We start from the raw sequence: 14543 nt of genomic DNA, 5'->3' as shown, positions 1-14543 counted from the left end.
CCAGCCAAAACTGCACAATGTAATAGCCAGCCAGAACAAAATGGATATAAAAAACTGTGCACAATACAGTAGCCAACAGGGCCTGCCGTTCCATATTTATTGCCACTCCCACAATGCCAGTATGTGCCTTCCGCTTACACAGTGCTGTTCATTTGTGGCTGCCACTGATTTTAAATAGGTGAGTGTATTGCATTATGCTTCTTTGAATACCATAATTCATGCACCATACAGTAGAAACTGATATATGGATCCCAAGTGGGTAATACATTAGCAGCATGTATGACTGCGGGCCTAAATTAGCATGATAAAGTGCACCAGCTAATTGAACCTACTACAGTGTTCATGGGTGTCACAAAGCATGTAATTTTAATTCATGCAGCACATCTTGTGTGCTGTCTCATTCATATGCACACTTTGCCTCAGCAAAAAAAAACCATGCATCTGCTTTTTATTCTATTTAAATGTGATTTTTATGTAAGGATAACAATGAATTCAAATGATGAAAAATAAACAAGGGAAGGTCTCCTATAGAGCTTTGCTCATTATAAAGGAAGTGCCATTTGAGGAAGGTGCCCCCTGGTTCTGCTGATGGTTTTACTAACTTATGTTCCTGCTGTGCTCCCATGAGCCACCAGGTTTGAAAATCACCGCCCAGCAGGTATGTGCAGGGGGTCCTCTGAGGATTGTCACACCTGTGCTTAGCTTACTGTAGGCTTGTTTGAAAATTTACTAACTTTTACTTTGCAATACCAACTCAGCCCTGCTTGTGATGGTGACACCAAGAATTCTTTATCAGCTGTTCTGATATTGTGACTTGGAATGGCAGGGGCTGGAAGGAGGGGTGGAGGCCAAGTGTTTTGAATGTAGAAGCATGGAGCCGCTTCAGTTTCAGAATGTCACTCGGATGCCTGCGTTTTCATTGGTTGTCTGACAACTTAGACACGGAGCACTCTCAGGTTCACGGAACAAAGAGACACATTCCCCCATGATGTGCGCCCCGCACTCCAGGATGAGCGCTGTCTCCGCCATTCATTCCTGTTTTGTGTTTCTGAGAAACGCGCCCGGGGTTTCGCTGTGTTTTTCAGAACTGAGTAATGCCAGATTGTGTTAATGAGTTGTACAGTGAGGATGGGGGGGGGGCGGGGGTGCCAGTTTGGTGGAGGTGGTGGTAGATGCCCGCCTCAAATCAATGAAATCCAAGCATCTTCACTAAGTTTCCTCTTTTGTTTTGTTTTTTTTTGTTTTGTTTTTCATTAAACGTGTCTATTTTCATGGGAGGCTTTTTTTAGGAAAGCGCAGCATTTGCAGGGGTTTGTAAAGAGACGGAGCTGAAAGAGTAGCTGGAGGGGAAACAGTGCAAGGTGATTCATCAGGATGTAGCATGGAGGCACAGCCTGTATGGGGTTTCTCTCTGTTGGCAGAGAGCAGGAAGGGGGAAGGCGCTTAGCACTAAAGCAAAAGGTGGCCAACCTCATGACAAAAAAAAGCAAAAGCATAATCCTTTTAGCATGCTAATTTTTACCTCAAGAACTTGCTGGCATAGTAGAACATTATTGTAAATAGAGCTTGTGTTTTAGAATTTGTAATTGTGCCTCTTCCAAAGTGTGTTGTTTCAATTAATGACAACATAGTTTAGTTCTTATAGGTTTAAAACTAAAATGGTTCTAATGTGTCCATGTTTGGATTGCAGAAAATACAAAACATACATATATGACAGACAAACAGGATCTGAGATTAGAGTTTGGCATTCAATCGTGAAAGTAAATAAACTCTGAACTGAGCAGAAATACTGAGATTTGGATAATTTTGTTGTTGTTTTGAATGTGTTGCACATCGGTGCTCATCAGACTGTTTGAGAAATAGCTGTTTGCAATGTTGTGTACAGCACCTCTAGACACGCATTTGCAAATAAGATCACAGATGTCATGTGTACTCATCGCAAGCCAGGTGATAGGAAAATAAGCTTACACGGACATCCATGCACACGCAAACTTTGCGTGTGGGTCAGTAGCTCCAGCCACATGCCTGCCTCTCCCAAAATCAAGTAGCTGGATTCCAGGCACGGTTGCTGCCCAAGGCAGGCTCATCATTTTGTAGCCGTGACCTTTAACCCCCTTTGATCCGAGTCAAGATTGAGTACAGCAGATTAATATTTTTTATTTTAAAAAACAAATTAAAATTTGTAGTGCACATTTGAAATGTTGCACCTCATGTTATTCTAATTTGGCGTTTTATTGGTTATTGACTTTGGAACTGACATTTCTCCTATAGAGAATCCTTTGACTGTTCAAAATTGCCTTTTTCTGCAAAAACACATTCCAAGTGGACAAGCATTTTGCCACTTCTCACCCTTTTTCATATTGCTGTGATATTTCCCAAAAATGGAAAGGCAGTACTGGCATTGTTTCGTAGTTACAAAAAAAGAACATATTTTGTGTTATAAAGGCTCAACAGTTCGATCTTAAAGCTCTTGAAGTGAGCTTGTGAGAAGGAGGGTAAGCTCAGCTCTGGCTGCGATATGGATTTTGATCAGAGCCGAGCGGAGAGTCCGCCAGACAGATCAGAAGCCATCACTATTAGGTCGACCCTGAGATGCCCGCCTAGAGCCAGGTGAGGACCTCTCCATCGATCTCCTGCAGCCGATAGAAGGGAGGCGGCTATCTAGACGGCCTGATCCCGGCTAAGCCGCATCCTTCTTCTTCCTCCCAGCTCTGAGAGGGAGATGGAGACTGAGTGGGGTGGGAGTGGGGGAGTTTGGGCGGCACACGTACCCCTCAGCTCTGTGCAGGCACAGCCACATGTGATGGTGATGTATTAGCAGGCTTGTGGATTTTACCCCCCCCCCCCCCCCCACTGCCGGAGAGACAGGAGGCGTCTGCCCTTGAGGCCTGGCAGAAAGTCCCATGTGTCCCTGGCAGCTGACCTTGGCGTGCCTCTGAGCACAGTAAAATTCGCTCTCGTTTATATTCTCCGGGGATGCCAAAGCATTCCTGCCTGACCCATTGATCTAGCTGTATTGCAGGTGTGCTATTCATGAGCGACGCAGGGGCTGTGTCCTATAAAGTTAATATATAGCGCTGCTCCTTCTCGCCATGTTTTATTCAGCAGCCACGCAGCTTCGGCAGGGAAATGCGATTCATGGCCATCGGGCTGTAATGAGAGGCCTGCCTTTTTTATTCCCACTCTTCATAGGGAGACAGAACACGCAATAATTCTCCAGCATTTAATCAAAGTGATCAAAGTGTGTTATTTGTAAACAGGAGGCGATGTTCCATGAATGTGTTCCATTAGTACATTCCCATTGTCACTCTCAATAAGATGGTTTGTGATCACAAGCCCAGAGTCAGTCAACATTGTCCTTCACTTTGAATTACAATTAAATGTGTTTCTTTTTTATTCACAGACACAGATTGATGAATTCAACGATCACCAAAAAATACAAATAAATATTGCATTTATATTGAGAAAGGTAAAACTTGCATTTATTTGTCAATCAAAGTTAGGGAACACATGGATTCTAATTAGTTAAACATAGTTTCAGTTGTTTAGGCTAAACTATGTAGACTGACTTTTTTGTCAGTGTTTTACTTCTTAATTTTTCCTGTGCTCCAGCTATCATTAGAGAAGACAAGCTGTGTTTCCCTCATATCCCTAACAATTCCATTAAGCATTAAGCTTAGATTAGATGCTGCAAAGAAGATGAAGCAGATTGTCAGGGACCATTTAGCGTGTAGCAGTCTTTACGGGACCGGCTAAATCCCAACTGCTCTTCTCTTCATACGCTCCCACGGCTGTGTCTATGTCCTACATTTTGTGACAATTTCCCCTAGGAAGAAAAAAAAAATCAAACAAATACAACAAACAAGTAGCTCTCTCTAATTCCATTTTTATATGGGGGTGGAGGACAGATTTGCCTGAAGAGCTACTTTTATTGTTTGCTCTGCGGGCTTAGCTATACTTCTGCACCGAATTGTGGCACAGAGCCCACGATTTCTGTTTGTGTCAACAGCAAAACACCAGCCGTGCTGAGTTGTATTATGTGTGACTTGTGCTGAAATGCTTGTTTTGTTAATGGCTTTGTGTGCCTCTTTTTCGGCACTCTCCAAAACGTCAAAATTAGACTCCTCTGAAGTTCTCCCTCTGAATGTGGCACTTCGCTGGTGCTGTGCTTGTTCTAATCACTCCATTTGCAGCAAACGAAGTGTTCAGATTGCATTCGTCTCTACAATAGACTCCTCACACTGAGTGTCTGCTGTTTTTTTTTGTTGTTGTTTCCATTAAAGTGAATATTTAGGAGATCACACATAATCCTTGCTGTTATTCATATTTTAAGAACAATGGCTCTAGTTAGCAGCAAGACATTGATGCAGAAACTTAAAATAAAGAAAATTAAGATGCACAAGAAGGAGAAGAAAATGAAGAAGAATGCAAACAAAGAAAGACTGGGCATTAATTGTACAACTATAGTAGCTATTATGGGAATTGTGTGTATGATAGAATAATGAAATATGAGAATTATGGGAAGCGAACTAGGATGACCCAAAACTACATGTTTGGTGTCATTTTTGTGAAAGTCAAAACCTTGAAATTATCTCAACTTTCCGCTGTATGGATATGAAATAGGTCTTCTGCTGAGATATTAAAGCTGCGTTAGCTACTGGCCATTCCAATGTGAAACATCTCATACACATTGAACATTTTTTTTGATGAGTGCATACAAAGAGAATTATTATTTTTTAAAATCATGTCCTGTCAAGTTTGGTTTTTCACACTGCAATTTGAGTGGGAGGAAAGCTGAAACTCAAAGATGTTAAATTCTCTGTATTACAAATGGTATCTTTTCATCAAGAAAACAGCATTTTTAAAGTCTGAGCACATTGGAATCGCCATATGACCTTGTCGAGGTCAACAGCCTGCGTATTTGCTGTCTCCTTATCTAATTAAGTAGCCGTTGTATTCCCTTTTCTTGTTTTTTTTTTACATGAAATTGTGCGTATTGTGCTGTATATGTGTATATGTGCACAGGTATGTATGTGCCTGTGTGCATTTGTCTTTGAGGGAGAAGGTTTGCATGCACGGTTATATGTTTCAGTCTTTCTTTCTTTCACAATGCAAAATTTTTAAAAATTAATCGAAATAATGACTCACTCAGTTTTTTTTTTGGGGGGGGGTGGGGGGGGGTGGGTGGGTGTGGGGATTATGTCTCAAAAGTACGTGTTTCTGGAGTCTGGAGCTTCTATCAAAGCATTTTCTGTGAGTGCAAAAGTTTATTCCCTTTTTCCATGAGGTATTAAAAGAGAAACAAGGGAGAGTGAAAAAAAGAGGAATCATAGCAATAGACACAAATTACTTTGCTAGAATAAGAAAATTGGATAAAATGTCATCTGTCACTGGTGCGAGTTTAGGGCTAATTCAACTCCCCAGCTGAGACACATCATAAAGACTCTCTCCATGGTCCCTCATTATGACCAGTCTCCAAGTAGATTCCCTCACATGCCATCCCACAGCTAAAATACTCCAGTATTCAAATTGCCTACATGCCAATTACATTCTAGCAGGAGGCGCTCTGCTGTAAGCGTATATGCTCTTTCTCTCTTTCTCGAGCGTTCTCCGTAGGTCTACCTTATAGCCCTGGGAAGAAGGTTAGTGGTCTTTAGGAGCCCCTGAAGGGCAACTAGTCGGATCTGCACGGCCTTCTGCAGTAGGTCGAAGTCTCCTTTTTCTCCCCAGGTCCGAGCGCACGGGCAGCTCGGTGCTCACCCGGTTGGGGATGGCTCCTCATTAAGAAAGCGCATTAATCTCATTGACTGCCTCGCTGCTTCGCCCGCGTTGTCACGCGGTGATGTATTGCGCTCCGCGGTATGACCAGGTTTTAATTCTCTGCTTCACTGTCACCCCCCCCCCCTTCCTTCCAATTAAAATCTCATTGGATGGAGAGGGAGGGATTGACACCCGGGGCACCTCTTCGCCGTGGTCGCCCAGGGTAACAGGAGGGCTCATTCCCCACAGCTCGTTCCTGAGCTCTGTATTGCTATTACTTCTAATGGTCATACATTATGTCCCTCATTGCTTCAGTTCTTTCATACCTGAATGGCAGGGAGAGGGGAGTTCTTAAACACAATGCTTGGCGGTTAAAAACGATGGTATTTTTTGTTGTTTTTTTTGTTTCTTTTGCTTCTTTGCCTCTGACTTCCTCTAACTGGGGAGCTTTATAAGGAAGAGTGTGTTCTATATTCTGGGATCTTAGGACTATAAGTAAATACCACTGACTGGAGAGGTCTGTGGCACTGAGCTGTAATGACAGTGTGAACCTCTGAAACATGTACAGTGTCTGACACCATGGGATCTTTAAAGACAGCACTGAATCAGGACTTTGGCTTGATGTCTCATCCAAAAGACGAAGGCCCCTAAAGCACAGTGTCTCCATTATGGTATTGGTGGATTCATTTTCTACATCACTGAGTTCTAGAAAGAATTACAAACTATAGAACTATGAGTAAGCTTGAATGTGTTTGTGATTTATGGTATTGGAGTCCTTGGCAACTTACATTTAGCACTATATTTTCCACTTCTGTCCACTCTGTTTTGCTTTGTAAATTATTGACTGAAACTTGCTAATTACTTCCTAACTGTATTTATATTGTTCACTTGTATCTCCTAATGTATTGCAAGCAAGTCTGGATAAGGCATAGGTTACTATAAAACAAAATAATAATTTGCGGACCTTGCTAGAGTCCAGGTGGGGTGTAAATCAAATCAGTTGGAGTTCACCCTCACAGGGAGAGCTCACCTGGTAGCCAAGCTCTGGGGCTTAACCCACAGCTGACTTCAGCATACGCACGCTGGCCTTGGGTGACGGGAGTGCATTACCAGCCCCGACACGAGCCCATTCGCTGCATGGGTGTTGCCCTTTCATAGATTTACAGTACCCGCCCATTTTCATCGGTCTGACTTTGGGGGGGATTCAGGGATAAGCTTAAAGCAGGCACATATTAGTCAATGATATTCCCCTGGCTGAATGGAGAAAGCATTCTGTACAGTGAGGGTGAAACTGAGGCCGGGCAGATTGGTGATATTAATAAACAACAGCCAGGGTGGAATATTTACGAGTAAGGACCCGGCGATGCCAGGGCATGAATAATGCATCGGGTTTCCGATCCTGCCCTCCTGCTTGATGGTAAGCTTGACCCGGCCTTCCGGGAGTGGCGGCCAGGCGGCCAGGCGGCCAGGCGGCCAGGTCAGAGGTGGACGGTTAGCAGACCAGGAAGAGTCCAAAGCGGGGGGGGGGGGGGGGGGGGTTGGGGGGGAGAGGGGGGGTGGTGAGGTGCGGCGGGCCCGATCCGGGGAGCTGCTTCTAATGCTGGCTGTGTCACTCCCGCTGACACCATAAATCTCACTTAATTTCAGACCCGAGCCAGACGCCAAGAGAATCTGCGCTCCAGAACCCGCATCGCCAGGCCGCTGCGCCTGGAATGCTAACGCCTTGTGTGTGTGTGTCTCTCTCTCTCTCTCTCTCTCTCTCTCTCCCTCTCTCTAGATGGGGCTGCCAGCCTCCCGGCGCAAGGTATTGGAGGTTAATGACGCGTTCCCTGACATTGAGGTGGTCTTAAAGCTGCGAACCTAGTGTAAACACGCTGCGTCGCTGCAAATGCGACCCTTTATGTTGTAAATGCATGCAAAATTGAGGTTGAGTAGCACTGTAAGTCATCACAAGGGAAAACGGAAAGAAATTTAATTTTAAAGTGCCGGAGTACATTACCCTGTGGTTTTCAGACTACCCACCTGTATACGGTGTATCCATTTACCGTAGTGAATTTGTTTTTGACTGCTTGGAGAGCCGTTTTACATTCTCACGTGACCACCTTCCCCTTTCAGAGCTGGGAGTTGTTTTTTTTTTCTCCACACACACTCGTAGTGTGGCAAACTAGCTTTCCCTGGTCTTTAATTGTGGTGTCTGTGTCTTGCTGTGTAGGCCATTGAGGCATTGCTGTAATGTCCCAGTGTAGCTTATTACTGCCAGGGCTTGATCCGTAATATCCCGCCGCTTTGGGCCTGCTGGGTCATTTCAGACTCTCATAATCGAACATGGCCCCTCTTTTCACTGGGCATCAACCATTTACCCTATCATGTATTATAAGAGTCCCCCCTGGAAGGGGGGAGTTGGGGGGGAAGGGCAAATCCCTGTAGAGCGAGAATTAATTTACTGTGGCCCCTCTTTAAAAGGAATTGAATCAAAGTCAGTTGCACAGAGAAGGTTTATACTCTGTATAACGCTGTCACAGTCTATAAAAACGTAATGAAAAGCCATTTGAAGATATTGCCACATTAAGTGTTTTTCTTGATTCATTGGTATCTTTAGGCCCGACTAATAATCATTTCATTCCAGAGGCTGCTGAATGCACTCGCTAACTGATGATTACAAACACCGCATCTCTCGAAAGCTCTCCGTAATCCTTTCTTTAGTCCGAATTTTAAAAGCCTTAGTTCTTATTTAATAAACGCCCCAGATGCAAAACGCGAATTCCCAAGGCTTCGGCATATAGGACAGCACTTCAAATGTATTGCAAACATTTCCCCCAATGGTGACGAATTAACATGCTGACAGCAAATCAAACACAGAAGATAACGCCCTGTCACAGCGTGTCAGCATTAGTTATCTGTATTCAACCTCTCACTCTGTTCAGCGGGTGCATATTAACATCATTTTGGAATTACAAAATGGGGGAACACTTGTCATTACTTGGAGAAATGTCATTACAATGGCACTGGAGAAGCACGTCTCTAAAAAGGATGAGCTTAAATGCAGCAAAGGAGTCCATTTTCCCCCCATTGTGTCGTCTCATTCAAACGATTGAAGTAAGAACTGACTCCTAAATAGAGCCACGAGTTATAACAATAATATGAAAGGACCTGAGTTATATTACCAAGCTTGGAATTCCATTATTCGCAGTTCGAGATTAAATAATGTTATCTGGGTTTCTCAAATGGGGTCTGGTGAGAGGAAGAAAAAAAAAGGAGAAACGAAAGAACCTCATATGATGATTAAAAGACTGACTGGATTCTTATGCCTGGCACTCATAATAAAGGTTTAGCCTACTTTACTATTTAATTGACAATGGGACGTAATGAGCGAAATTTACTTCAGGATTAAATGATCTCGTGTTAGTTTCCAGGACAGTGAGGACTTACTCATGCCTGTCTTAATTGTACTAATTATCTATGCTGTCATTATAATGAGAGGTTACCGACTCCAGCATTTTTTTTTTTGGTGGTAATGAACTTCATCTGGCAGACTCTCTTACTCAGAACCCCCCCCCCCTTAGAAACAGAATTGCTCTTCTCTTTTTACTCTCACCTCTGTACAAAGAGAGGATCCATAAAAGCCAATGTGAAATTTTGTCTCTCTAATGGACCGAGTCCTAATGATGCTTTAAAGCCACTTTCAAAGGCCTTGCACTTTGAACTAGTGAGCAGATGGTTTGAAAGTGGCTGCAGCACTTTTTTCTGATTTCTTTTTTTTTTTTTTTACTGTACCTAAGCAGCCCTAGAAATGGTAGAATCCCTCACTGGCTGAATGACTTAACCCCACAGTATCAACAGTGTCTTCATTTTACCAATATGTGGTAAAAACACTTAGAATAGACTTATTTCACATTCCATTGTGGACAAGGATGTTGCTTCTACTACCTCTGCTGGCATCATGCAACATTCTCATTGCTATGCAACCAGCCAGCTTTGTTCAGTCTTTTTTTGCATCACTTGACAAATTCTACCATATATACAGTGGTCCTAGGGTAGGTAAGCAGTAGTCATTAGAATGCATGGACCACTCCAGAGACCCACCCAGAATTGCTTGCACTGGGATGTGATATCCTGGTATGGGCACAAAATACATCCAAAGTACACACAAAATACACAAAATACATTAAGCTGTGTAAAGGTTTTTTTTTGGAAACCAATGTCAAAAGAACAACATAAGTTGATATCTTTCACAAGCATTCACAAGTATCAATTGCCGATAATAAACGAATGGTGATACTTTTACCAGTAATACTAATAATCTTTGTAACCTTATTTGTTATTTTTAGATATTTTAAATGATTAACAGGATGGGTAACCTTTCATCTGTGCTATGCAAAGCTGGCCTTCAAAGAGATTGAAAGAGTTCACATGTATCCAGCTCAGATATGAATGTTTTAACGTACAGTGCTGTCATCATTTTACTTACTTTGGCTGACTATAACAAGGAAAAGTGGAAAAATTGCACATCCTTGCTTTAATTATCTCCTTGTGAGAATTTCCTCCTCTCTCAGGGTAAGTACAGCTGACACTGTGTTAAACTGTTTTAAATTCATCTTGTCAGTTAAAGCACAATGATCCTTGTGGAAGAGGGAGATAATGCAGTAGTATTACAGAGGTATGCCATACCAGTTAGGGTACAATTTCCCTTCTCTCCTTCTTACCAAAATGATTGGTCGGGCAGCTTTAAAAGACGTTTGCTAACAAAATCAAACGAGGAATGAGGTATTGGATAGGAGTGTGAGCTGATATAGGTCCTGTAACTTGATTAAACTGGACAACTATAAAATAAAACGCAAGCTACGGCGCTTCCTGCGGCATGAATCAAAGGTTTCTGTGACATCAGTTTGGCACCGTGTGCCAGTGCAAATACAGTTGGAATTTGCAGACACCTCGCTGTCCCATACATTGTCATGCTGGTTTATTGCTTGATGGATTTATGGCTCAATTATCCATAAAATCTGTAAAATGTTACTGTGGAAAAAGGGACTTTTTGGCATAATACCACAGCTGTCACTTGGCTCTGAATTTACCACTACGAAATAAAGAGGGCGCCATGGTGTATTTTGTGTCTGGCTTTTCTGTGTCTGGGCGGGGGGTGGTGTAGGGTTGTTGAGGGCTTTGGGCTTCCTCTGCCCTACGGCATGGAGAATACGCAATTAGCATGCTGAGCTAAAGTCCAACAGCCCCAACCAAGGGAACTAGTTGCACTTCTGTTGTGGTGTTAGGTTCTGCAGAAGTTCATGTGCTCCCTATCATGTCTGAGTACTGCTATGTGTGTGTTTACACTCACTGGTAAATAAGAAGAGCAGCCTGAACCCTTTTACATCACATTACATTACATTCATTGAGCAGACGCTCATATCCAGAACGTTTTCCAGCACAAAAGAACAGAAGTGTATCCATTGAAGTTGAAGTGTTTTTACATGGGTGCGCAAAATCCACCGCTGAAGGAAGCGGGTTGCTGCACGTGTGCATGCGTGTGCTTGCATGTGCGGGGAAAGTCATCCATTCCACAGGTTAGAGCCAGAACTTTGTAGCACAGTGGAGCTCACCTTATGCAAAGGAAGGAAGATGCCAAATGTGCTCGTGCTGATTCCGGAGTTTCTAGCCTGGAGGTTACTGCAGTAATGGGCAGCGAGGAGGGGTTGAGCTGTGACGGTTGACCACGCTCGTTCTGATTGCGCTGATTCCCTTCCTCAGCGCCCTATCCCACTCTACCTGTTACAGACGATTTCATCATCGGGGTGCACAGCAATCCCGGCTCACCTTTGTTTCTCTTCATCACTCACAGGCCAGGTTTAGTGTCCTTACAGTATCAGCAGTAACACTATGTTAGGACAATGCCTGAGAGTCTGTTACCACTGCTTCTCAGCACTGTCACTGTCAGTACATTGTGATCATGCCCCTCGTGAGACCTCTGTGGCCCACACTGCTCCACTCTGCCCCCTGCAGGACACAGAGATCCTCAACACGGCAGTGCTGACCGGGAAGACTGTGGCCGTGCCGGTGAAGGTAGTGACGGTTGGGGCGGACAGTGCGGTGACAGACGTGTCCGATTCCGTGGACTGCCGCTCGGTGGACGAAGACGTGGTCAAGGTACGTGTGCGGAGATGGGGAAACTAAATATGCTTCTTTAGTCGCAAAATACTAAATTTCCCGTAACCAAAACTTTAGCAATAGCACCCATTCTGAGATATACAGAGCAGTGTTACATATTAGATTAATATCTTTTAGACAGGCTTCATTTATGTTTCAGGGCCTAGGGGGAATTAAGTCTAAATTCTGTGGCATATTTTGTTCTTGGCTATTAGGATTAAATTTAAGATTTGTACACAGTATTTTTGTTAATTACAGTGACCCTTCCTGATGTGAATACATTTGATTAAAGTCATTATACAAATCTAAGAACAATGCACCACAGCTGTTAAACATCCAATCTCTTAGTATCCCTAGCAACTGTTGTGACACAAGATGCTGTATCTTTCAATAGTGAACTCATCGCATGAACAATCTGGTGATACTCTGGTCATTGTAAGAGCATTTTAAATGCAGTACACTGGCCTCTATGCTGTAGATTTGGGGGTAATTATATAATTATATAAAACTTGATTATCTTCACCATTGGCTATTGGTTTTCAATAAAGGACTGTAGATTTTGTGTACCAGCTCAATCCACAATCAAAGCTAGAAGAAGGAAGTGTATATGAAATTGAGATTCCGTTTATTAATTTGGCAGAAGTGACAAGATTCCAGGGTAAGACTACTACATTTTCAAATGGGAAGTAAAAAGATTGCTTATTTGCTAAAATAAATTGACAAAAATAACTTTACTACTTGATATACATGTATTCTGAAAAACTGCTATCCTTGAGACAGTAATAGTGATTGGAAACCTCACCACAGCCCTGACCCAGCTCTACGCACCAATGCCACTCTAGGACTAAATCGAATCTTTCTTTCATGACTGACATTTACAGAAGTTTGGTCACGACACAGATCTTTCTGAAGGACGGCTGGTGTATAATCAACAATTGTAACTGTGGTCCCTTGATAATTTTTTTCTTTTTGGAGTGCTTATTTTAGGATTCCTAGCCTGAGGACAAAGAAGCAAACAATAAGACATGGTTTCAGAGATAAGATTGGTGCTGACAGCCCGCTTAAGTTTTTTATTATCATTATTTACTTGCCTGCGCTGCTCTCAAAGAAGAGGAAAAGATACAAAACAATACCCAGGATACAATTAAGACTGCTGGCCAGTAACCCCCCCCCCCCCCCCCCCCGCCACTTCAGTGCTTGTGACAGTCCCAGAGAAGTGATTTTTCCTAGTCCTTCTGGGTTTAATTATCCACTGAACACCTCGGCACACTGTGACTCGTGGAAGCATTGAGTCCCTCAGAGGGTGTCTTCAATCTGTCAGCTGCATCCCATTTCAAAGCCGGTTGAAATATTAAGTGACACTTACACTGGCTGCCAAAGTGTTAGCCAGCTGATTGAGAAAGCGGCTGCTCCCTTTTGTCCGCTTCCCCCTTCTCCGAGCGTGTCATAAAGACGCAGATAAATATAGCCATGGATGTTAGCCCAGCCAGAGAGAGGGGAGGTACACCTCCTCAATCCAGCCCAAATTTGCTGTCGAGAAATATGGCCTCTTCCAGCGGCTCCATTATGGAAGATACTGCTGTTGCATCACGTTACATTACATTACAGTCGTTTAGCAGACGCACTTATCCAGAGTGACTTCCAGCAGAAAGGAGCAGAAGCGTATCCATTCAAGTTGAATGAGCAACAGTGTCAGACCAGGCTAACGACATTCCCAAACCAGTGAGTGTGAGCATAACACTATTCAAGCCCTACCACAAGTTAAATTGTGCATCCCTACCGTTGCATCACGAGTGACTGCACAAGTATTGTGGGGCTATAACTACAACACCAATCATGTGATTGGAAGCTAACAAGCTAGTTATCACTGCAGGCCAGTTAGCCATCTATGTAATTAGAAAGCCAACTAACGTTACCTCTAGCTACCTCGTAGCCTTGCAAGCTTGTTACCTGTTTTATTATGCATTTTAAAAAGGATGCTATTTTTATCCATTTTAAATATGTGATACAGTTAAAGGCACAACAAGTCTTCACTTTGATACATCATAGGAATTTTGTGAGCACTTAGGGAGAGTGCATTGTCCCCATGGACCTCTCACCCAAAACTTTGAGCTTAAGTGTTTAATTTAAGCATATTCAACTATAAGTTTACAGTTTAAGTGTATTATGTATTCAACTAAGAAAAAAAAAGCACTTGTGTTTAATTGTGAATGAGAGTTCAGGAAGTTGAATCTTGAATCCTGCCCTTAGTGTCTTTCTGAATGTCAAACTGCCACAGTAATGGAGGGGGCTTCACGAAATATTTATTCATAAATTGTAGCATTTATATATAAATGTTACCACTACATCTTACCTTACCTTACCTTACCTTGTGAATGTTAGAGAAAACGGAATGTTTCCCTTGCGTTATAGTGTGAACTGCCTCCCTAAAAGAGTGAACATTAGAGAGAGCACTACCCCCCCTTACAGTGATCATTAGATTGTGAACTACTTCCGTTTGAGTGAACATCAGAAAGAATGAACTATCTGTCTTCGAGAGGGAGCAGGGGTTAGGGATCAGAGCCCCGTCGGAATGAAACGAGACAGAAAACACCTCAACGAGCTCTGTCAGGCACTTCCTAATCATGCATTCAGATCCCTGGCAA

The 14543-nt window shown here is 43.0% G+C and overlaps 1 protein-coding gene across 1 annotated transcript in view; it reads left to right on the top strand.

Annotated features, from left to right (window-relative positions):
* The window catches only part of si:dkeyp-14d3.1 (transmembrane protein 132C), a 139939-nt gene that overhangs the window by 105992 nt on the left and 19404 nt on the right, over positions 1 to 14543 (top strand). Inside the window, exon 5 of the mRNA XM_036528061.1 lies at positions 11755 to 11898. Coding sequence (XP_036383954.1) covers positions 11755 to 11898 — 144 coding nt within the window. The remainder of the gene's footprint in view (positions 1 to 11754; positions 11899 to 14543) is intronic.

This window comes from Megalops cyprinoides, chromosome 4, assembly GCF_013368585.1.
Source record: "Megalops cyprinoides isolate fMegCyp1 chromosome 4, fMegCyp1.pri, whole genome shotgun sequence".
Lineage (NCBI taxonomy): Eukaryota > Metazoa > Chordata > Actinopteri > Elopiformes > Megalopidae > Megalops > Megalops cyprinoides.
Note: the sequence above shows the minus strand (reverse complement) of the source record. Positions and strands in the feature narration are given on the sequence as shown.